This window comes from Lissotriton helveticus, chromosome 10, assembly GCF_964261635.1.
Source record: "Lissotriton helveticus chromosome 10, aLisHel1.1, whole genome shotgun sequence".
In the NCBI taxonomy this organism is placed as follows: Eukaryota; Metazoa; Chordata; class Amphibia; order Caudata; family Salamandridae; genus Lissotriton; species Lissotriton helveticus.
The window spans coordinates 385,799,021-385,823,160 of NC_136071.1; the positions used below are offsets into that span (position 1 = coordinate 385,799,021).

At 44.8% G+C, this 24,140-nt stretch overlaps 1 protein-coding gene across 6 annotated transcripts in view; it reads right to left on the reverse strand.

Moving 5' to 3' along the window:
* ABCF2 (ATP binding cassette subfamily F member 2) overlaps positions 1 to 24,140 on the reverse strand; it is a 526,550-nt gene that overhangs the window by 98,523 nt on the left and 403,887 nt on the right. For all 6 annotated transcript variants that reach the window (XM_078662784.1, XM_078662782.1, XM_078662785.1 and 3 more), the window contains exon 12: positions 23,593 to 23,655. In XM_078662784.1, the coding sequence (XP_078518910.1) occupies positions 23,593 to 23,655 (63 nt within the window). The remainder of the gene's footprint in view (positions 1 to 23,592; positions 23,656 to 24,140) is intronic.

The following is a 24,140-nucleotide window of genomic DNA, read 5'->3' on the forward strand; positions in this document are numbered from 1 at the left end:
GCATACGTGATCGGCTGGTACATACACGTCCGAAGGATGTGCCGAAAAAAATGATTGGCACCTTGTGGAACCTACCAGCCGTAGTGGGACACCATCCTTGTGGAAGCTGCTCTATCTTTCCACAAACGAAAAATTCCAACACTGTGGACATAGGCACTGATCGTCCTTGGGAACAAGTCAATTTTTCAAATTGCATCAGTGATAATTTGATTTATCTTCTGACCTGCCCCTGTTCGACCAGATACATTGGAATGACGACAGGCTAAGTGCGCATTCTGATGCTTGAACACAAGAGCTCGTTTCGATGTAAAAAGACAATGACGAGTCTTACGAAACATTTTGTAGACAATCACCATGGTTAAGAGGATTTTCAGTGGACAGTATTGGAAAAACCTTTGATATGTCACACGTAAGCAACATTTCAAGATATCTGTTTATTAAAGAACAAAAATGGATATTTAAGCTTTGTACTGATATACTGGGGCTCGACAATCATATACCATAGTCCAATCTTTAATGTTAGGGTCCTCTTATAGGGTGTTACCGCTAGGTAGAGGTCTGCACACATATAAGGCACAGATTCGATGAGGGACTTTTGACAGATGGCGGGCACTTAAGGTCTACATAATGTGGAGACCTCATGGAATCATGTTTTTCAACGTGATCTTAGTGCAGTGTTCGTATGAGACGCGATACACACAGTACACTATAAGAAACAGTATACTGCTATATGGTCACTTGGTAGTTGAACGATGATATAAGGATGCAGTGACCAAGAGACATTACAAAATATGATTAAGTCATCAATACCATTGTGGGGTTCTTAGAACATTTGGATAGTCATTAGGCTGAGGACTCTATTAAAGTTCGGACTATGACACTATTTTTGAAGCAACACTTTGCCATACCTTAGTTTAATTGCTGGGTGCCGAATAAGGAGTCTCCTTTCTTCATATCATGTTATAGCCCATCTGCTGCCGTGCTGAGTGGAGACTAATTGGTCCCACTTCTATTTGCTCAACAAGGGAGCGATAATGGTGTAGTCATCTACTTTAGGACACTTACTATATTTATTAGTTTATTCCACTTTTTAAGAATGTTGTTTGCATTTACTCAATAAAGTTTATGAGTTTGAACTACAAGCATCAGCATGACGACATCATTTTGTAATTCAATTGTTGCATTGCTGAGCCCAGATCATCAAGCCTCCTTTCATTATGTCATGTTACGGTCATTTGCTGCCGTGCGGAGTGGAGACTAACTGGTCCCACTTATTTGCAAAACTAGGGTGCAATAATGGTGTAGTCCTCTACTTCAGGACAGATACTATTCTTGTTAGTTTAGTCCCTTCCTAAAGAATGTTGTTTACACTTACTCAATAGAGTCCTTGAGTCTGAACTACAAGCGTCAGCATTATGACTTCATTTTGTAGTTCAATATATTTTTGGACACTGCGACACACTTTACTGAGTATCTGGGATATGCATTCATATACTCTTATGTGTAGATGCTTGAAATGCTAACTGAGAAATAATGGCTCAGGCTATTCTGTTTACCAATTTAGCTTACTACAAACTACAAACGCCATATTGATGACGTCATTTTGTAGTTACGTACACCGGTGCAACTGCGGCGGCGAGTATTGAGTTTGTTAGACTGATTACACACTGCGAGCAAGAAGATGTTGGTAAATCATCTCTAACAACCTTGACCGTGATATCTACGCCTTCTCAGGCTGACTCGGTGATAAGTAAGGACCCCATTCACTTGGGACGTTTATAGAGCGGGCGTGGTAGAAAAATAGTCCCCAACGCGCTCTACTTATACGAGCCTCCTGTTCCGCTCGTTGCCTCCCCCAAGACTCAGGACAGTCTTGAGGCAACGACGGACAGGTAGGTTGTGGGGCAACATAACAGCACTATCTGCTTTTTATTAACAGCGTGCGCTCTAGTGGGGCTATAATTGACCACTGGGTGTTTGATTAAAACAAAATAAGAGGCTTAGGTTGTTTTGGCAAGGGTTCAATTGAAGTAATTTATTATGTTTGACGGCCTCTATGAAGCTAGTGTGAGAGACTGCTTGTAGAGTGTGGTAAGGTTGCAATGAGACACTTAAGATGTATAGATATACAGACCTTCACTGTCATACACTTTGTGGGGGTCTGGTTCATCTAAGACTATGATTTTATTCACAAGTCTGAGTATTGAGTGTGTTGCTGTGATACACTGGGTGCTTGATGATGTACCAGTGGCTGTCTTTTATTCACTACCCTCTGCAGAGGAAGAGATAGTGAAGAGGGGCATAGCGTATTGAGTTAATAGAGGGACTGCTTGGTATGCAGCTCTGTATTTCTCTATTCTATAGGTTCCTCTTCCTCCTTACCTTTTACAGAACGGGGCCTCTAAATCCTGAGCACGGTCCAGGTGAGGCGAGGTCCAGTCCCCGGTCAAGCTGGGTGAGCACTTAAAAGTTTTTAACATTTACATATATTCTATTTTATGAACCTAACAAGGAAGAGAACACTTATGATTTTGAATATGCTACTTAACAGTATGCATCGGTTCTTGGCATGTAGGGCTGCTGACATTCATATCTATAGCATAGATCGCCGCCTAGTGTTGGGTCCGGATGATTGCACATAGTTGTCCTGGAAGAGTCTTCGAAGTATCACGAGATAGGTGGCTCCTCCCCTGGACTACAGTGCGCATGGGCATCGACTCCATCCCCAGATTGTTTTTAGCCATTGTGGCGAAGATGGAGTGTAACAGTGTGAGCGATAGCCATGCTAAGAGTAAGTGTGAATTCTGCAGCCGCTACAGGCGCCGGGGAGGACGATATGAATGTCAGCAGCCCTACATGCCAAGAACAGATGCATACTGGTAAGTAGCATATTCAGTTCGAGGCATGTGGGCTGCTGAATTCATATCTATTACAAACAAGGGGGGGCTGGCTCTAATCAGTAAGGCTGAGCCTCAATAATAACTAACAAAACACAAGTGCCAGTACTGATATGAATAATTCAATCGAAAACAATCCGCATCCACATCTAGAACAAAAATCCAAAAGTGGGAAATACTATTCAATAGTATTTTATTTAATGATTTTTAAAGTTATTTTCAAAATTTAGTACATAGTGCAAAATATTTCTGAAACTTACACGTGGAGCATAAAAACATTGACTAAGTACTCAGTCTTACATTCAATTGTTCATGCATATCACAGGCATCCATCTTACATACTCATACAAGAAGAAAAAGAAAACATTCTTTCTGTATATAATTAAAGAAGAAAAAAGGGGGTAGAGTAAAAAATTACACAAAAACAGAAACAGAAAACCACAGGTCTGCAAATGATTTCAAAAAGTAATACACGTATTTGTTCAAATGTACATTCCTATTTAACTGGTAATTTAAACAACCATCAATAAAAATTAATCCTGCAAGGTAATGTACAACATAGAGCCCGGAATTCGATTGTTTGTATATCCAGATGCTCTCGCAGACCGGTGGCAACAGGGCCTACGCGTTTCGAATCCCACTGAAATTATTGGGGATTCTCTTCAGGGCCTTCTCAGTTCTCTATAACAAAGGAAAAGAAAAGAAAAATGTATAGATTGCAGGTTTATGCAATAAAGGACAACATCGGGCCACATCTAGAACACTGCCCAGTGCAGCATCCGCCAGTCATTTATAGAAGCTTACCAATGGGGGAGAGTCCTAAGTTAGAACTTGAGGGAGCACTGTATTGTGAATAGGTCTGGTCCTATAGGGGAATGTGAAGAATTCCACAATCAGGACGGTAACCACATTAATAGAATGCTGATGCTTGAACATTGGTGGGGTTCATCTCCTAACTGCTTGGAAGGTGTTCAAATACTTACTTCAGTTGATGATAAACGTGTCTCTGTAAAAATTCCACGTGTTGCCAATATCTGGTGTCTGGATTCTGGTGCACCACGAGATATAGGAAGTGCCTGGAGGCGAGGAATGTTAAATTAGAATATACTTTCTAACTGGAAACATATGTTTTATAAACAAAATTCCAGAGATCTCTTACCCCTACTCTTTCACGGTTATAGTTTGAGGCTGAATACCGGATGGACAAAGGAAGGTTGAGATAACGAAGTCTCCGCTAAACAGAAGCAAGATGGAAGAGCCATTACTATTAAATGCGAGACGCCCCATATACCATGTTAACTGACTGCGCAATTGATCTTACCCGTCTATCTCACTAGTGGACCCGATGAGTGCACGTATCTTCTATTACAGGTAATGATTTCCGGGGGGCACAGTCTTATTCAAACGACCCTCCACAGGGAGCAGCGTGCCACCCCTCTCGTGCAATTCTAACGGGCGCACTGCAAGGAAAACAGTGCAATGAGCAGGAGTCGGCCATCTATACTTGTCTGGAAGTAAACACTCGATGTTGGTTAAGTGTCTCTTACCATAAAATTCGGGTGCTTTAAAGATACACTCGTATTCCGGTATGTAATCGTACTAAGGACAAGGTCCTGGCGTGAGGGGTTCGTTGTAATCTATAATAAGAAGGGCAACGTTACTTTAAATTACGACGACGATAGGGTGTAACCTACAGTGCAAGGTAAAAACTTACTATTATCGCAGGGGTCCATCCGAACCGGCGGCGTTTCCTTGAGCACTTCTCTCTCGCGCATGCGTAAAGCTGCGCGGACCACCAGGAGTGCGGTTTATTTAAAGGCAAAGCGAAGTGAGGCCCGCCCACGAGGGGAGTAGTGAACTGCTCGTTGGGCTAAGCCAGCTTAAAGAGACACTGATTGCCTACACGCTATCTGAAGCAAGGCTGAGTCCGGCCGGCCCAAGAGAGAAGTAGTGGACTGCTCGTTGGGCTAAGCCAAATTAAAAAGGCACTGCTTGCCTTCACACTGTCTGAACTACAGGCTGCAGTATAAGGAGGTATCCAATGTAATGTATGGATTTAGACAGAGCGTCTCTATAGCTTGTAGATCTCACTCAATTCATTCAGGCCTGATGTGGCCGTATCAAATTTAACTATAAGGAATGCCTCCCTCTTGGATAATTTAAGGTCCCAATCCCCTCCACGAGGGTCTTTCTCGACCTTTGATATGACCGTCCATCTCAGGTCGCTGATCTGGTGTTGCATACGTCCCCAGTGATTGACCAGGGGAGCATTTTCCACTTTTGTTTTCAATCGTGATTTGTGCTGGGCAATGCGTTGGCGGATTTCCTGGTTGGTTTTCCCGATATACAGTTGTCCACAACTGTGGACAACTGTATATCGGGACAAATCACGATTCAGACAGTGTGAAGGCAAGCAGTGCCTTTTTAATTTGGCTTAGCTCACTTCGCTTTGCCTTTAAATAAACCGCACTCCTGGTGGTCCGCGCAGCTTTACGCATGCGCGAGAGAGAAGTGCTCAAGGAAACGCCGCCGGTTCGGATGGACCCCTGCGATAATAGTAAGTTTTTACCTTGCACTGTAGGTTACACCCTATCGTCGTCGTAATTTAAAGTAACGTTGCCCTTCTTATTATAGATTACAACGAACCCCTCACGCCAGGACCTTGTCCTTAGTACGATTACATACCGGAATACGAGTGTATCTTTAAAGCACCCGAATTTTATGGTAAGAGACACTTAACCAACATCGAGTGTTTACTTCCAGACAAGTATAGATGGCCGACTCCTGCTCATTGCACTGTTTTCCTTGCAGTGCGCCCGTTAGAATTGCACGAGAGGGGTGGCACGCTGCTCCCTGTGGAGGGTCGTTTGAATAAGACTGTGCCCCCCGGAAATCATTACCTGTAATAGAAGATACGTGCACTCATCGGGTCCACTAGTGAGATAGACGGGTAAGATCAATTGCGCAGTCAGTTAACATGGTATATGGGGCGTCTCGCATTTAATAGTAATGGCTCTTCCATCTTGCTTCTGTTTAGCGGAGACTTCGTTATCTCAACCTTCCTTTGTCCATCCGGTATTCAGCCTCAAACTATAACCGTGAAAGAGTAGGGGTAAGAGATCTCTGGAATTTTGTTTATAAAACATATGTTTCCAGTTAGAAAGTATATTCTAATTTAACATTCCTCGCCTCCAGGCACTTCCTATATCTCGTGGTGCACCAGAATCCAGACACCGGATATTGGCAACACGTGGAATTTTTACAGAGACACGTTTATCATCAACTGAAGTAAGTATTTGAACACCTTCCAAGCAGTTAGGAGATGAACCCCACCAATGTTCAAGCATCAGCATTCTATTAATGTGGTTACCGTCCTGATTGTGGAATTCTTCACATTCCCCTATAGGACCAGACCTATTCACAATACAGTGCTCCCTCAAGTTCTAACTTAGGACTCTCCCCCATTGGTAAGCTTCTATAAATGACTGGCGGATGCTGCACTGGGCAGTGTTCTAGATGTGGCCCGATGTTGTCCTTTATTGCATAAACCTGCAATCTATACATTTTTCTTTTCTTTTCCTTTGTTATAGAGAACTGAGAAGGCCCTGAAGAGAATCCCCAATAATTTCAGTGGGATTCGAAACGCGTAGGCCCTGTTGCCACCGGTCTGCGAGAGCATCTGGATATACAAACAATCGAATTCCGGGCTCTATGTTGTACATTACCTTGCAGGATTAATTTTTATTGATGGTTGTTTAAATTACCAGTTAAATAGGAATGTACATTTGAACAAATACGTGTATTACTTTTTGAAATCATTTGCAGACCTGTGGTTTTCTGTTTCTGTTTTTGTGTAATTTTTTACTCTACCCCCTTTTTTCTTCTTTAATTATATACAGAAAGAATGTTTTCTTTTTCTTCTTGTATGAGTATGTAAGATGGATGCCTGTGATATGCATGAACAATTGAATGTAAGACTGAGTACTTAGTCAATGTTTTTATGCTCCACGTGTAAGTTTCAGAAATATTTTGCACTATGTACTAAATTTTGAAAATAACTTTAAAAATCATTAAATAAAATACTATTGAATAGTATTTCCCACTTTTGGATTTTTGTTCTAGATGTGGATGCGGATTGTTTTCGATTGAATTATTCATATCAGTACTGGCACTTGTGTTTTGTTAGTTATTAGAATTCATATCTATAGCATAGAATATATAGCAGTCCCTCCATTAGCGGCGGCCGCCTGTGCCAGCTGCAGACGTTTGAAATAGTGTTTTTTAGAACAGCCTGCCCTAGAGCTGCTTGGAGTGCACATCTACACAGTAGTGTTTCGTAAATGTGTGTGGGGTAGACCATGTGGCTGCTCTACAAATGTCTTCCAAAGGGATGTTACCAAGGAAAGCCATGGAGGCCCCCAACTTGCGGGTGGAGTGGGCTCTGGGGGGGACCGTTAAAGTGCGCTTAGCCTTTTGATAGCAAATTTGAATACACTTAACGATCCACCTGGCTATACCTGCTTTGGAAATGGGGTTGCCTTTGTGTTGGGCAGAAAAGGCAACAAAGAGTTGTTTTGTCTTCCTAAAATCTTTGGTCCTATCAATGTAGTACATCAAAGCTCTTGTGACGTCAAGAGTGTGGAGCATTCTTTCAGCCACTGTCTCTGGATTTTGAAAGAACACAGGCAGTTCAATAGTTTGATTGACATGGAGCTGTGAAACCACCTTAGGAAGAAATTTAGGGTTAGTGCGCAGCACCACCCTGTTTGAGTGAATCTGTATGAATGGCTCTTGTACGGTGAGCGCCTGGAGCTCACTAACACGTCGCAGTGACGAAATGGCTATTAGGAAAGCCACTTTCCATGTTAAGAACTGAATCTCGCATGAATGCAGAGTCTCAAAAGGTGGACCCATCAGTCTGGTGAGGACCACATTAAGGTTCGATACAGGAGCTGGCGGGGTCCTGGGAGGAATGACTCGTTTCAGTCCTTCCAGAAAGGCTTTAATGGCAGGCACTCTGAAAACTGAGAGATGCTGCCTGTTTTGGAGATAAGCCGCTATGGCGGATAAGTGTATCCGAATGGAAGCATATGCTAGATTACATTTGTAAAGATGTAACAAATAACAAATGATGTTGTGAGTAGATGCATCTAGCGGGTTGATGTGTTCTGCACAGTAAATGACAAACCGCTTCCATTTTGCAGCATAGCATGCTCTGGTGGTGGGCTTTCTCGCCTCCCGTATGATATCCATGCAGTCGGGAGGCAAGTTAAGGTAGCCAAATTCTAAGACCTCAGGAGCCAGATCGCCAGATTGAGCTGTTGCGGATCTGGGTGCTGAATGTCGCCATGGCTCTGCGTCAAAAGTCTGGGTGTGAGGTGCAGCCTTTGATGCGGTACCACGGAGAGGTCTAGAAACGTGATGTACCATGGTTGGCGTGCCCACATTGGAGCAACCAGGATGAGTGACATTGAGTGTTGCTTTAGCGCCACCAGCGGTATTAGAGGTGCTGGGGGAAAAGCGTACGCAAATTTGCCGGACCAGTTCATCCATATCGCATTGCCTTGCGACTGTGGGTGCGGGAACCTTGCGGCAAAGCTTTGGCATTTTGCGTTTTCCCTTGGGGCGAACAGGTCTATCTCTGGATGACCCCACTGCTGGAAGTACGGGCGGAGTACTGATGGATGTATCTCCCACTCGTGCATCTGGTGGCTGTACCTGCTGAGCAGGTCCGCCATCTGATTGTCCATGCCCGGGAGGTGTTCCGCCATGAGGAAGATGTTCCTCTGAATGGCCCACTTCCACATGCTCTGAGCCAGATGAGACAACTGCGGAGAGTGTGTACCTCCCTGCTTCTGAATGTAGTACATTGCCGTCATGTTGTCCTTCCGGATCAACACGACCTTGTTGCATAGATGTACTTTGAATGCCTTCATTGCCATGAAGATTGCCATCAGCTCTAGGAGGTTGATGTGCATCTTCTTCTGCTGCGTTGTCCATAGTCCCTGCACTGTGTAGTGGAGTACATGAGCTACCCAACCCTGGAGAGATGCGTCCGTCGTTAGGATAATCTGTGGAACAGGCTCTTAGAACGGTCGGCCCTTGCAAAGGTTGTGTGGATTCCACCAATGCAGAGAGTTGTATGCCCGACCGGTCACCAAACACTAGGTCGTTCAACTGTCCCTGAGCCTGATTCCACTGACGTGCCAAGCACTCTTGAAGTGGACTATGAAAATGCAGGAGGCCATCATGCCGATCAACTGCATGAACACTCGTGCTGGAAACGAGTGTTGCGGGCTGAATTTCTGGATCAGCGACTGAATGCTGTCGATCCTCACAGAATTTGGCTGAGCTGTGGCTACCAGAGTATTTATTGTCGCGCCCAGATACTGCCACACATGGGCTGGCTGAAGGTGCGACTTTGGATAATTTAGTGAGAATCCCAGATCGTGAAGAAGGTGAATGGTGTGGGACATGTTGGCAGCGCACTGCTGGGCCGACTTTGCTTGAACAAGCCAGTCGTCCAGATAAGGGTAGAAGTGAACGTTCTGTCTCCTGAGGTGCGCTGCCACCGTCGCCAGGCATTTTGTAAACACCCTGGGCGCTGTGGTCACTCCGAAAGGGAGGACTTTGAATTGGTAATGCTGATTCTGAATGGTGAATCTGAGATATTTTCTGTGTGATGGGTGTAGTGGAATGTGAAAATATGCGTCCTTGAGATCTAACGTTGCGAGGAAATCCCCTTGATTGAGCAACGGAAGAACCTGCTGTAGCGTGAGTATGTGAAAGTGTTCTGAGAGAATGTACTGGTTTAGGGGCCTGAGATCCAGTATGGGTCGGAGGGACCCGTCCTTTTTTGGGATTAAGAAGTACAGGGAGTACACTCCAGAGCCTCTTTCTTCCACCGGCACAAGCTTGATTGCCCCTTTTTGCAGCATGACGAGCACCTCTTGCTGCAATAAGTGCAAATGCTCTGTTGACATAGGACGGTGTCTTGGTGGGATGTTGGGTGGAGTGGACGTTAACTCCAGACAATAACCATACTGGATAAGTTTTCTGACCCACCTGTCTGTGGTGATGGATTTCCAGACTGGCAGGAACTGCTGGAGTCTCCCCCGACAGGTGTTGTATGGTAGGGAAGCAGTGACAAGGCGTCACTGTTTGTTGGTGGCAAAGGGTCGGGAGTTGTTGTTCCCACGACCTCTGCCCTTGGTGCTGTTGCCACGATAGCCGCCTCTACTTTGCTTATTGTAAGAGGTCTGCGCCCCACCTTTAGCTTACTGTGTTTGCTGGGACATCTGGCCTCTGGAAACACCTCTATTGCTTGAGCGACGAAAAGTACTACCCCTGAACTGCTGGGACTGGAGAGCCCCCATGGACTTTGCAGTCTCGGTGTCTTTCTTTATTTTTTCCAGGGTGGTATCCACCTCGGGGCCAAATAAGTGATCAGGGTTTACAGGCTGATTGAGGATGGTGGTTTGGATTTCCGGTTTGAACCCGGAGATTCTGAGCCAGGCCTGACGCCGCAACATCACACTAGTGTTAATGGCCCTGGCCGCGGTGTCTGCTGCGTCCAGTGCACATTTGATAGAAGCATTTGAGATGAGCTTCCCTTCCTGAATGAGCATCTCTGCTGCCTCTTTATATTCATCTGGCAAGTGTTGTAACAGGGTCTCAAGTGTATCGTAATGTGCCCTGTCATATCTGGCCAAGAGTGCCTGAGTGTTTGAAATATGCCAGATATTGGCCGCTTGAGCTGCCACCCTCTTCCCTGATGCTTCTAGCACTTTAGATTCCTTGTCAGGGGGAGGAGCATCACCAGTAGTCTGTGAAATTGCCCTCTTCCGGGCATTAGAAACAACTAGAGAGTCCAACAGTAACTGGCCCTTGTTGTAGGTAGGGTCGCCAGGTGCCGGCTTATACTTCTTCTCAATTCTGGGGTTAATAACCCTGGCACGTGTGGGTTCCTTAAAAATGTCTGCAGCGTGTTTTAAAACACCCTTGAGCATTGGCAGAGTCTTGACAGTTTTTTCAGAGGTGGAAAAGGTATCAAACAGGAAGTCCACCTCAATAGGGTCAGCATGCAGCCGGACGTCGTGATTTTTAGCTGCCCTCTCAATTAGGGCATTAAATGCTGCAGAATCCTCAGTAGGAGAGGTTTTCACAGTATATACATTAGTGTCCGGGGCAGTGTGTGGATCCCCTGGGTCACCAGCATCTGATCCTCAGGATCAGTGTCTGCAGGGAAGTTGTACTCTTCATTGTCCCCAGCCTCCACATCTGAGTAAGTGGGTGAGGGCTGTTCAATGTTTTGACCCCGTGGATTAATAGGTTCAACCAGAACCGGGGAATCCGTAGAAGGTTTTTTCCTTTTTAAAGGAATTGTGTAGGACTCCATAGGCTGTGCCGGCGTGATCTTTCGCTTGTAGAAGGAAAGTTTACCGGTGTCGGCGTCGATAAATTGTTCCGACTGCTCCTCCACTAGGGGTTGTCGATGTTTTGTGGTCACAACGGCCTGCGGAGGCTTCGGCCCCGTGGACACTTTCATGGGCGCTTCGTCGACCGTTCTGGGCGCGAACGCCTTCGGCGCCACCTTCGGCGGCAGCGTAAACTGGATCGGCGCCGTCTACTTTGGCGTTTTGGCAGCTGGCTTCGGGGTGGAAGTATCCTTCGGATCGACCGCGGAAGCCTTGTTCCTGAGGCGTTGCAACGAGTCCGACACCTGCTTCGTGAAGGATGTGGACGGTTTCGTCAACCCGGCAGGCGTTCTCGGTCCGCCAGCATGTGCTGACTCGAGTGTACCAGTACTTTTGGCCTTTTCCGGCCGATGAGCAGGATCGACAGCTTTCGGAGCGCTGTGTCCTCTGCCCGTGTCGACCGCCTTCGGCGCTGACGGTTTCGGGTAGGCGGCCTTGACAATTGGTTTTGGTGCCCCGGTCTTCGGCTCGACGGCCTTGAGCGACTTTGGCTCGACGGCCTTGAGCGACTTCACCGGATCGACAACCTTCTTCGGCTTCGGCTGCCCCGACATGTCTGAAGACTAGGAGGTGACCAGAGCGACAGACGTCTTCTGTTTCGACGGCGTCTGTGACTTTCGGTTTTGTCGAAACCGAAGCTTTCACTTTCGGTTTCGATTTGACCAATGGCGGCTCCGTAGAAGTGTCAGTAGCCGGGCCCGTAGGCGAGACCGTGGATCCAGGTGCAAGATCTTGGGTAAGGCCATGTGGCGATCCCTCGACCTGAGCCTTAGTTATTGTTCGAACGGGGCATAGCTCTTCCCCTGAGCTATCTTCCGTGGCCCCATAGGCCTCATGGTCGTCTCCTACCTCGTCGACGACGTCTTCTGTGTCGAGCAATTTGACGTCTGCGTCGTAGTCGGAGTCGATCTCTACTGATGGGAGTCGAAATCGGCTCTTGATCTTCCTGCTCGTCTGCTTCATCCCTCTCGAAAATGTTCACCGGGGCAGGGGCCGACTGCTGGGCCTCCTGGCGCGCCACGCGCCGAAGTCAAATCGTCTTCTTGGAGCGAAAACGGGAACAAGCCATACAGTTGGCTTCATCGTGATCCGGCGACAGGCACTTGTTGCACACCGGGTGGACATCGATGTGGGGATACTTCGAGTGGCACACGGGACATCTCTTGAACGGGCTCCGTTCCATGATGTATCGTCGAATAAGTCTGGTTGCGTTGACTGGGCCTCGAGCACCGAAGAGCCACACGACTCCTCTGGATGTCAGACTCGGGAACTGAGCCGGAACAGAACTGGGCACCGAACGCAAGACAATACCGACGCTATAGGAAAAGGCCTTGCGGGCCTTAAGGAAAGTTTATATCGATTCCGAACTTGAGTGATCAAACATGCATCCGAACCCAATGGTGGAAAAAAACAATCTGGGGATGGAGTCTATGCCCATGCGCACTGTAGTCCAGGGGAGGAACCACCTATCTCGTGATACTTCAAAGACTCTTCCAGGACAACAATGTGCAATCATCCGGACCAAACACTAGGCGACGATCTATGCTATAGATATGAATTCAGCAGCCCACATGCCTCGAACATTTACTTAACCTAATTTGATTTAATCTGTTGTAGCTGCCATCTGCATTCCTTGATGCGGAGGATTAGTATACTACAGGTTGTATCCATTCCAACCTCTTTTGTGTTCTCATTTATGACTAACAGCAAGAATTTTGATTCACATTTTTGATTAGCACTATATTTTCACGTGCGTATGCAGTAGCAATATTTGAGAGCAGAGGTCCTGAAGAAAGCCTAGGGATTACCTGCCCGACTGGCTGAAACATGTTGGCCTTTTTTGACAGCTATTTGTTAAAACTGCCTTTTGCACTGTTCTGTTTTTAATTAGGGGATGTGTCTACACCTTAATAAAATGTTCTCTATTTTGTGCCACATCACCCTATTTTAACTCACCACATATTTTTGTGTTCTGCACTGCACTTTATCTTCTCGGTGGTCAACTACTTAGTTGCTCATTGTGTTTTCCAAAGTGAATGTGGGCAAGATCCAGCCCATTACCACAGGAATGGTGTTCTCTATGATCAAGAGACATACCACTTCTTTAGCTGGTTGACCAAATGATAATACTGATCACAACGAGAAGTTGATGGCTATCCAGATAAACGAGGTTGGATCTTACCACATATCACTGTAGCGTTTTTCTCCTGTTGGGAGTTCTTCACTTTTTGGCTTATTTGTGACTTAGGTACCACTTTATCTCTGTGAAAGTGTAGATAGCCTGCCATAGTATTGGCCTTTATAGACCCCCGGTTTGTTGTGTTGTTTACAAGTTCTAGACAGTAACCTGACTGAATGATTTGTCGCACCCACCCGTCTGATGTGATGTTGGTCCAGGCAGGCAGGAATTGTTGCAGTCTTCCCCCCACAGGAGTGGAATGTTGGGGGGGGGGGGGGGGGGGGGGGGGGGGGGAGGTAAGTCATTGGGTAGGGGTAGAGGCAGAGCGGGAGTTGTTTTTGCCTCTGCCTTTGTTGTTACCCCTGAAACCCCCTCTCTGGTAGCCCTTAGTGAATGTGGATTGGCTATGAGTTTTGTAGGAAGTGGAGGGACTTTCCGAGGAGTAGCCTTTTGTGTTGCCTCTGTATGACGAGCGACGAAAGTAACGTCGGAGCTTGCGGCTGCAAGGCTCTCAGATTTTGCAGTATCGGTGTCTTTTTTCATTTTTTCTAAAGACACGTCAACATGTGGGCCAAATAAATGTGTCTCATCAAATGGCTGATTAAGGATGGAGTTTTGTACCTCAGGTTTTAAAACATGAAATACATAGCCAGGCATGTCTACCTAGTAGGGTGCTGGTATTGATTGCCCTTGAGGCGGTATCTGCAGCATCTAGGGCACAACGAATGGAAGTATTAGTAATATTTTTACCTTCCTGTATAAGTTCATTAGCCCTATTTTTGTATTTGTCTGGTAGGTGTTGCATTATGGACTCTAGCTCATCACAATGTGCCCTATAATGTCTTGCCAGCAACGCTTGGGTGTTGGCAATGCGCCAGATGTTAGCTGCTTGTGCCGCTATTTTTTTGCCGGAGGTGTCAAGGAGCTTAGATTCTTTGTCTGATGGTGAGGCCTCACCTGATGTTTGGAAATTAGCACGTTTACGTGCATTAGACACTACTAAAGAATCTAATTGCGCTGGACCTTTATTATAAACTGGATCTGCAGGGGCAGCTTTATATTTTTCTCAATGCTAGGATTAAGGACCCTAGCCCTGACAGGATCCTTAAAAACCTCTGTTGCGTGCTTGATGACACCCTTAAGCATTGGCAGAATGGCAGTAGACCTTTGTCTAATAGGAAATCTTGCTCCACTGCATCGGTATGTTAAGTCCACCTCATGATATTGTGCAGCCCTTTGGGCTAGAAGGTTAAAACCTATAGTGTCCTCTGGTGGGGAAGGTCTGGAAGGGTATACATCATCTTGTGGGACGTAAGGCACATCAGGGGTGTTGTAATCATCCCATGGATTAGGTGACTGAGGGGGACTATTGGTCCCTGCTGGGTCATTTGCACCCCCACCTGTGTCATCAGAATCTGGGTCTACATCATTGTCTGGATTAGTGGATGGTGTAGGTGAATGATGTGGTTGAGGAGGTGTAGGAGGAGGCACAGTTTGGAGACGTGGTGGAGAAGGGACCCTTAATGGATAGGTTGCAATGTCTCTTCTTTGGAGGGGGAGGAGGTGCTGGCGCCTCAAGTGGTCTCTTCTTGGAGCTGAGAGTCAATTGCCCGGTTTTAGGATCCTTTACAAGAGTTTTCTGTTTGGGATCTGTTGTAAAAAGTTCCCCTGAGTAGGGCAGATCCTTCAGCGTTGAAGCTTTCGGCTCCGTAGTTTTTTCAGGACCGAGTCGGTACCTGGTGTTGGGTCTTTTGGCTTAGAAGTGTGCCCTTTTGAAATGTCTTTTACCGAAACCAGTTTTTTCGGTCCCGGGTGTTTTTTTGGCTCCGATGCGTGTGAATCTGGAGCATTGGGCGGTTTTTAACTCGCCTCAGAGTGCGGTTTCGGCATCGATGAACCGCTGCCAGTCTTCGGCACTCTGCGCTTAGGTGTTGGAGCAACGGTCGGCGTGGTTGAGGAAGATGGCTTCTTCTTTGGTGTCGATATAGGATTGGCACCGGGAATAGGCTGGCTCGAGCCCGAGCCACCTGAAGGCTTCTTTGCCGGGCCCAAAGGCGGGGCTTGGGAAGCAGTCTCTCGGTGTGCACCCGGGCGCGAAGGTGAGGGTGTGACCGAAGCCTTTTTCAAGGGTATCGAGGAAGGGTTGGGGTCGACAGTCTTACTTACGACCCGGTGAGCTGGAGTGATGTACTAGACGTCGGAGTCTTCGGCATCTGAGGATCCGATTCCCTCTTCGGCGTGCTGGTGTTCTGGCACGTCGACGTCCTCTTCAAAGATATCGTCGGGGATCGAAGCAGACGAGCGAGCCATGGTTCTCCGAGCTAGTTGGTCCAGAAGTCTTCTAGGAGCGGAATGAGGCACAGGCCGAACAGTCTTTGGCCTCATGCTCCGGTGAAAGGCAAAGGTTGCATACCTCATGTAGGTCGGTGTGGGGAAACTTCGACCCACATTGAGGACACTTCTTGAATGGCGTCCTTTCCATGAGCCAGAAAGTAAGGCCTAGGTAGGCCAGAAGGCCTTCGTCGACGACCGGAATAGAAAACTTCGAAGTGGTAGAGAATCGCGACGATGTGGAGTGCGATCGAAACAATACCGTCGAAATGTGTGAGGATTGCACGCCGAAGGAAATTCAGTTCCAAACCGGAGCGCAGGAAACCCATCCGAGCCCGATGGCGGGAAAAAACAATCTGAGGATGGAGCCGATGCCCATGCGCAATGTGGTCCAAAGGAGGAGTCACCTACCTTGTGACTTCCAAAGAACTTTTCAGGACAACAACAAACTGCAAACATCCGGGCCCAACCCTAGGTGGCGATCTATGCACAGTGTGCAATCTGCAGCTCATATGCCGCAAACAATGTGTTTCCGAGGTACCATGTACTGAAACACTCCATCATGGTGCTGAATTTATGATTTATGCAGTGGTCAGAAGGCCATCTGTAATTTATATGCTGTGTCCATATATCATAATACACCAGGGCTCAGTACAATATAAAACACAAGTCTGTGGGAACAAACAAGCAATACATTTGATACAATATATCTAACTTCCTAAACAATTGAGAAATGGAGCTAGCTAGTTAGATCCAAGAAAATCTCAGACCATAAATAGTGCAAATCTTAGAAAAGCCATCACCTTTCATGCACCAGTCCTAATGAACCTCGTAATACCAAGTATAATGAAACCAATAAGAAGAAAGGTAACAGACTAAATAAAAATTAAACAGAATAAAGGGGAACAACATTTGGAAACAGAATAAAGGGAAAAAAAGGGGGCAGAAAAGACCATAGTACAAAATAGACATACTGTCTCAGGATTCCTAGTATGTTCCACAAGGTCTCAAACAAATAAGGGCACAGAGGCTATGACACTCGTAAATCCAGCCAATAGGCGGACGTCTAAAGGCTGGAAAGAACTAATCTTTGTAAGATCAGCCGTTCTAAAAAAAACAGACAAAAAAAATGTTCATTAGTAATTGACCCATCTTCTACCTCTTGGACCAAGACTATAGAGAATTACAGGGAAGTTCTACCTATAATTAAATGGTCAGTCCATGGATCTTCAAATACGGGTGACTATGGATTCAGTTGGCAAACTTGGTACCATATTGATAGCGGTGAAAGAAACATGGCCATCACGATAACCGGGTAAATGCTAAAAAAGAAAAACACAATCTAAATCTAACACCCTATACATACTGAAAGGAATCACGAGGTCGATAGTAAGAATTAACTTACTAATCATAAAAAGATAAGTCTCCGAGTCAAAAGACGGTCTTCCGGTAAAGTCTCCCTGCCATTAAGAATGTGTCACAGGCTGATCTACAGAAGATAGAAATATAAGAGGCAATACTATGGAACCTGAATGACCTAACTACCCAACTCTTGCTCTATGTCTATTGAGGACGGGAGTACTTACAAGGTTGTACCAAACTGTATGTCCTGGACTGTTACTCCCCCAACTGTTAGAGGGCCAGAGTACACGGTAAAGAAATGAATGGATCTACAGGTCGCAAGATAAAAAGCAAATTTTAGGGTAAACACCTAGCAAAATGCAAAAACAATCTAAACTGCCCTATTATGCTCCCGAAGTATTAAGTGGGGACTTACTAGAATTTCGATTTGTGTAGCAGTAATTATTATCAGGACACAGGTACGATATATACATTACTTTTTCATTTTTTCTTCTTTTTTTTACTAGAGCCTGTACCTAACAAGGCTGCCTCCGGGGACACTTTGCTGTACGGGTCCCGCCTTATCTTTGGAAAGCCCCCTTATTCTAGCCCGGCCTCCATTATGACCGATATGTAGGTGGGACTTAGTCCACTTGATTCGCCTTGGCTACAAGTGGGCTAGTACTGTTAAAAACAACGAGGGACATGTGTTATAATAAAAAGAAAACAGCTGCCTTTGTCTCAACGGTTTCGCTACACGGCCACTGTAATCCTGAGTAGTGACTGTTTTTCTTGGCTTTTGAGGAAGGAACCATTGTGCCCTCGCAGGCCAGGCATCCCTGTTGCAGAAGAGGCTCGGACCACAGAGGTTACCAGAATATGTAGCGCTGCCATGTTGGGCGCTTTGTTGTAGGCTCCGGTACACTGAAGGGGGAAGCTTTTTTTTCTTTTCTTTTTTATAACTACAGCTACGTGCCATGGAGGCCAACTGGACTGCTTTCCTGTTCCAGGTAAGGGCCCCTCCCGCATGGAGTGTGGGGCGGGGAGGGGGGCGATATCTCCCCCCTTTTTCATCCTCCCTCCTGAGGAGCCTGAACATCACAGTGATACCGGAGGCTGGCTTATAGCAGTGTGTCCAGGGTTGTAGTAGTTTACGCACCAGGTACTAAGCCCTAATAAAACATCACAGAAAGGCCTCGCACACTAAAATGACACTTTCAGTACAACATTAGGTTTCACACCATAGCGGCTAATCCTATTTTTTTTTTTTCGGGAGGGTGGGGGTGAACTCATTTAAATTGTGTCCTTTATGTACTATTTCTCGTATATGCAGTGAATACTTTATTTTCGAGCGCACACATCAAACAAGTCTTTTTCATAACACCGCAATACCCTCTGCAGAGAAGTACTTTTTAGCTACTTTCATCTTTTAAAAACTTACAATCATTTTAAAAAAAACAGCAAACTACGCTAACCACCCGTCCACAAAACGCTCTACCACCCCCGTCTCCCCCAGAGAGGTTCGATGATGGTTTGCACTAGACTTAATCTCAAGAATTATGCCAAATAAGCATTTGGTGAAATTGTGAACACCGTAGATACACGAAGGAACAACATATTTTGTGAAGGAACAATATGTTTTGCGATGAGTGAACACTTGAAAATGCCAATGCTTATTTTTTGTAGTGGTGAGATCAGGGTCCTGCAGGACAGCTGGGACAAACGCGTAGCTCCCTGCATGTTGAGTCGGTGGCGGTAAACAACCAGGTGTGCGTGCTGTCTACCTACCGGTGGCCCAGAAGTGCCCGCTCCCGCCATGCTGCTGTTCATAGCTGCCTTCACCGCGGCCTTCGTGTGGCTGCACTACAGTGTCCCCTCATGCCGCTGAAGCTGGCTGGGGCGTACATAGTGGTAAGTGCCTCAAGTCCACTGCCGTCTCGCAGTGAGTTAGACAGTGGTGATCCTGCTTATACTCAAAGGGGTTGGGTATCCTCAGGCTGATCTTGTCACCGCTCAGCTTCTAAGGTCACAAGGAGCCCTGCAGTGGGTGAAAGGCAGCGGCGCGAGCACCCTCAAATACCATTAATGCTGTGTTGCCAATATTGCCGTGCTTTCACCACGTTTTCGGATTGGTGTTCACACCAGAGTTAACTCACGACTCCCGAGGCACTCGGGTCTGAACTTTACCTCCACTGTGTACTCCTTTCAATATCTTCCATCAGTGACAAAGACGGACTGCTTGTTGCTTTCTATCCAACTATACGTCCACGCGATTTGCAGATGGGTGGTGTGCTCTTACGCAGGATGCTTTCAACGTTGTTGACTTTGCCTGCTTACAGAGTTACTCCCGTCGTGTCGTTTTGCAGTTGTATTCCATTTGTAAGCAGTCTCAGAGGCTTGTTGTTTTGCCTGAGCTTTCCCTAATCTTTACCTTCTTTCGTCTGCTGACCTTTCAGTGCTCTTCTTTAACTCTCACTGTCTTGCCTCAGGCCTTCATGCCTGATTTCTAGTCCTTTCACAAAAAGTAGTTTCACTTTTGGCTTAAACATTAGCAATGCCAATAGATCTGCCTGAACACTTATAAGGACCCAAAGGCGAGACCTGTTGGCTATGACAATGCTTGTTCCTTTATTCTGTTTCCAATTTTTTGTTCTCCTTTATTCGGTTTAATCTTTATTTAGTCTATGTTACCTTTCTTCTTATCGGTTTCATTATACTCTGTATCACGAGGTTCATTAGGACTGGTGCATGAAAGGTGATGGCTTTGCCTAGATTTGCACTATTTATGGTCTGGGATTTTCTTGGATCTAACTAGCTAGCTACATTTCTCAATTGTTTAGGAAGTTAGATATATTGTATCGAATGTATTGCTTGTTTGTTGCCACAGACTTGTGTTTTATATTGTACTGAGCCCTGGTGCATTATGATATATGGACACAGCATATAAATTACAGATGGCCTTCTGACCACTGCATAAATCATAAATTCAACATCAACATACAAAATGCCCCTCGCACCTTTGTTTTACACTTATTAGTGAAACAACAATAATCAGGACTGTTTCTGATTATGTGGGCTTAATTAATTTGGCCCTTTACTTTATTTGTTCAAGTAGAAAACATTGTTGTATGTATGAGAAACACACGAAACATATGACAATTCAATCAAATATAAAAATTCACAAATAACACATTGTTTTCAAAAACATTAAATCAAACAAAACAAACATGAAGAAAAACTTTGCACATTATTTGCAGTTATAGCATATCAAATGATGAGAATGATAATAATTCTTTGAAGAACAAAGAATCTACAAGAAGGCTAGTGGATACCAATCAATAAATGCAATATCACAATATATTCTGTGTGTTTTGTAGCCTTCTTAGTGCCGACGCGTTTCGCCCCGTTAAATCAATGGACGGGGTCTCATCAGGGCCTTGTCACTTCTTTCCTTTCTATATCTAAAGGGTGTGTGCAAAAGAAGAGAAATTGGAGAACACCTTAGTTTTATTGTTCTGTCCCATTTCACCGCCATAAGCCTCTGTCTGTAAGCAATAGTGTACCTGTAACGTTTGTATAGCCGGATCAGAGTGGTTCAACAGCTTCCTTGTCTTATCTGTGTCTCTGGGGACTCATAGTTATGATCTATTAGTGTGGTGGTCCTTGTGGGGTGGTGTCCCTTCACTAGTGTCCAGTGCTTGTATTTCATACCTGTTTGCAGCACCGTTGTTTTCGGCGTCTGTCTCCGTTTTATCTTTTTAACTCTGTGGGTGGCTGGATTTTAATTCTCAGTGCGTTATTCTCCCTGTATAAAAGGAGAAGAAAATCGTTTTTGCGTCTATTTAGCATGGGCCTGTGTTATTACATAAAGCGCTTTTAATCAATGTACCTTCCGAGGGAAACGTCCCTCGATGGACGAAGCTCTGGTCCCTTCAGAAAGCGGCACGGTTCCACGTCATTCTGTTGAGTGAAAGCGATGTACATTTAGTCGGTGTCCTGCACTCTCGTTTATGTTGCGTGTCTGGTAATCTGTTTAAAACGAATAATTCTTACCTTTGGAGAAACGGGGTTTTGTTTGGATTCAGAAATCCTCAACACGCTCTGTATTGCACGTTACGACTGGCGTTTTTGGCAACAACAGCCATCTTGCTGTGGGCATGGTTTATGGTCACATGATCTTGGAATTCTGGGACACGTAGTTCTGTGAAATCAGGATGCCGCCTGATGTTTGATTATTATGAAGATGTTTTCTTTATGAGGTTTAGGGTCAAACCATTTGAAGGAGACTCATTTCAGTGTCGACTCGCACAGGGCACTATATCGTTTTCAGCCACTAGGTTTTCGCAAAAAAGATTCTTAGAGCCATCATAAAGAAAACATCTTCATAATAATCAAACATCAGGCGGCATCCTGATTTCACAGAACTACGTGTCCCAGAATTCCAAGATCATGTGACCAAAAACCATAAACCATGCCCACAGCAAGATGGCTGTTGTTGCCAAAAACGCCAGTCGTAACGTGCAATACAGAGCGTGTTGAGGATTTCTGAATCCAAACAAAACCCCGTTTCTCCAAAGGTAGGAATTATTCGTTTTAAACAGATTACCAGACACGCAACATAAACGAGAGTGCAGGACACCGACTAAATGTACATCACTTTCACTCAACAGAATGATGTGGAACCGTGCCGCTTTCTGAAGGGACCAGGGCTTCGTCCATCGAGGGACGTTTCCCTCGGAAGGTACATTGATTAAAAGCGCTTCATGTAATAACACAGGCCCATGCTAAATAGACGCAAAAACGATTTTCTTCTCCTTTTATACAGGGAGAATAACGCACTGAGAATTAAAATCCAGCCACCCACAGAGTTAAAAAGTTAAAAAGATAAAACGGAGACAGACGCCGAAAACAACGGTGCTGCAAACAGGTATGAAATACAAGCACTGGACACTAGTGAAGGGACACCACCCCACAAGGACCACCACACTAATAGATCATAACTATTTTACAGAGTCCCCAGAGACACAGATAAGACAAGGAAGCTGTTGAACCACTCTGATCCGGCTATACAAACGTTACAGGTACACTATTGCTTACAGACAGAGGCTTATGGCAGTGAAATGGGACAGAACAATAAAACTAAGGTGTTGTTCTCCAATTTCTCTTCTTTTGCACACACCCTTTAGATATAGAAAGGAAAGAAGTGACAAGGCCCTGATGAGACCCCGTCCATTGATTTAACGGGGCGAAACGCGTCGGCAGTAAGAAGGCTCCAAAACACACAGAATATATTGTGATATTGCATTTATTGATTGGTATCCACTAGCCTTCTTGTAGATTCTTTGTTCTTCAAAGAATTATTATCATTCTCATCATTTGATATATGCTATAACTGCAAATAATGTGCAAAGTTTTTCTTCATGTTTGTTTTGTTTGATTTAATGTTTTTGAAAACAATGTGTTGTTATTTGTGAATTTTTATATTTGATTGAATGGTCATATGTTTCGTGTGTTTCTCATACATACAACAATGTTTTCTACTTGAACAAATAATAAAGTAAAGGGCCAAATTAATTAAGCCCACATAATCAGAAACAGTCCTGATTATTGTTGTTTCACTAATAAGTGTAAAACAAAGGTGCGAGGGGCATTTTGTATGTTGATGTTAATATATATGGTCCAGCCCCTCCCACGACCCAGGACCTAACTCCTCAAACTTTAACAGTAAATCATAAATTCAGCGCCATGATAGAGTGTTTCAGTACATGGTACCTCCGAAACGCGTGTCGGCGCATTTTCTTTGTGGTGTTTACATATTGTATTTAATGTTGTTTGTATGTTCATTGTAATCTATTTGTAGTATTGTTTTATTATATCGTTTTTTTGGTGTGTCATTGTAGAGACATGTACATTCACTGTATGATTTTTTCTGTGTATATTTTGGGGCTCCTTTATGATTTATGTACAATGTTGTGAATTGTTTAGTATATGTAGTATGTCAGAATATGTAATTTTATAAAACTATATATAAAAAATACCTAAACAAAACTAATGCTATATATTTTGATAATAAATGATGTAAATCCCTTGTTTTGTGGGACAGACTGGATAAATTACCGACCACGAAGGATATTTAGAGGGGGGAGTATCTGTTTTTATTCTTACTGTCTTTGCCAAGTGCCCTGCTGGTGCACAACCTCATGAACACTACATTTCTAATGTCTTGTTTATGTGCAATAAATAACAGATTTTTTTCCAAGAGCCTTAGTTCAACTGAACAAGCAGACGCATGAAAGTTTATCTTCTACTAGAGAAAAGACATGAACCTATTTTGGGCATACACCAAATTCCTCCCCTCAGACTGTACCTGATGGTATCGGCCAATCTTCACGTGGGAATTCTTCCTGATCATGCCGTCTGATGGCAATACCTAGAAATAAATTAAAATCCAATATTACACAAAGAGCAATAGCAAACTGATTAAACAGTGGTTAAAGGGCACATATGATATCACAGCAGGGGGTTAGGGGACAAATACGCGGAAGTTCTATAATTCTAGTAATTAAAAAACAGCAGTAAGATGACTTACTTGGCAGTAAAAATTATTTTGAGCTTGAAACACAAGAGCCGCTTGTTGTACAGAATGCCGCCATGTAGTGTTTGGAAGGGTTGAGTAACATTTTTCCAACCTATGTAGTAAGGAAAACAAGGGGACCCCAATAGGTAAACATGGGGTAGACTAAGGTTTTAGAAAACAATGGTACTTATGTGGCCAAAAATGTCCAAAGAAAAGGCAGTGTCAGAATTAGGGACAATGTGTAAGAGTCGAGATTGATAAGGAGTATCTCAGGGAGCGATCAGGAATATACACAGAGACATGCAAGTCAAAATAATGTTTATTTTATGAGAATGTGC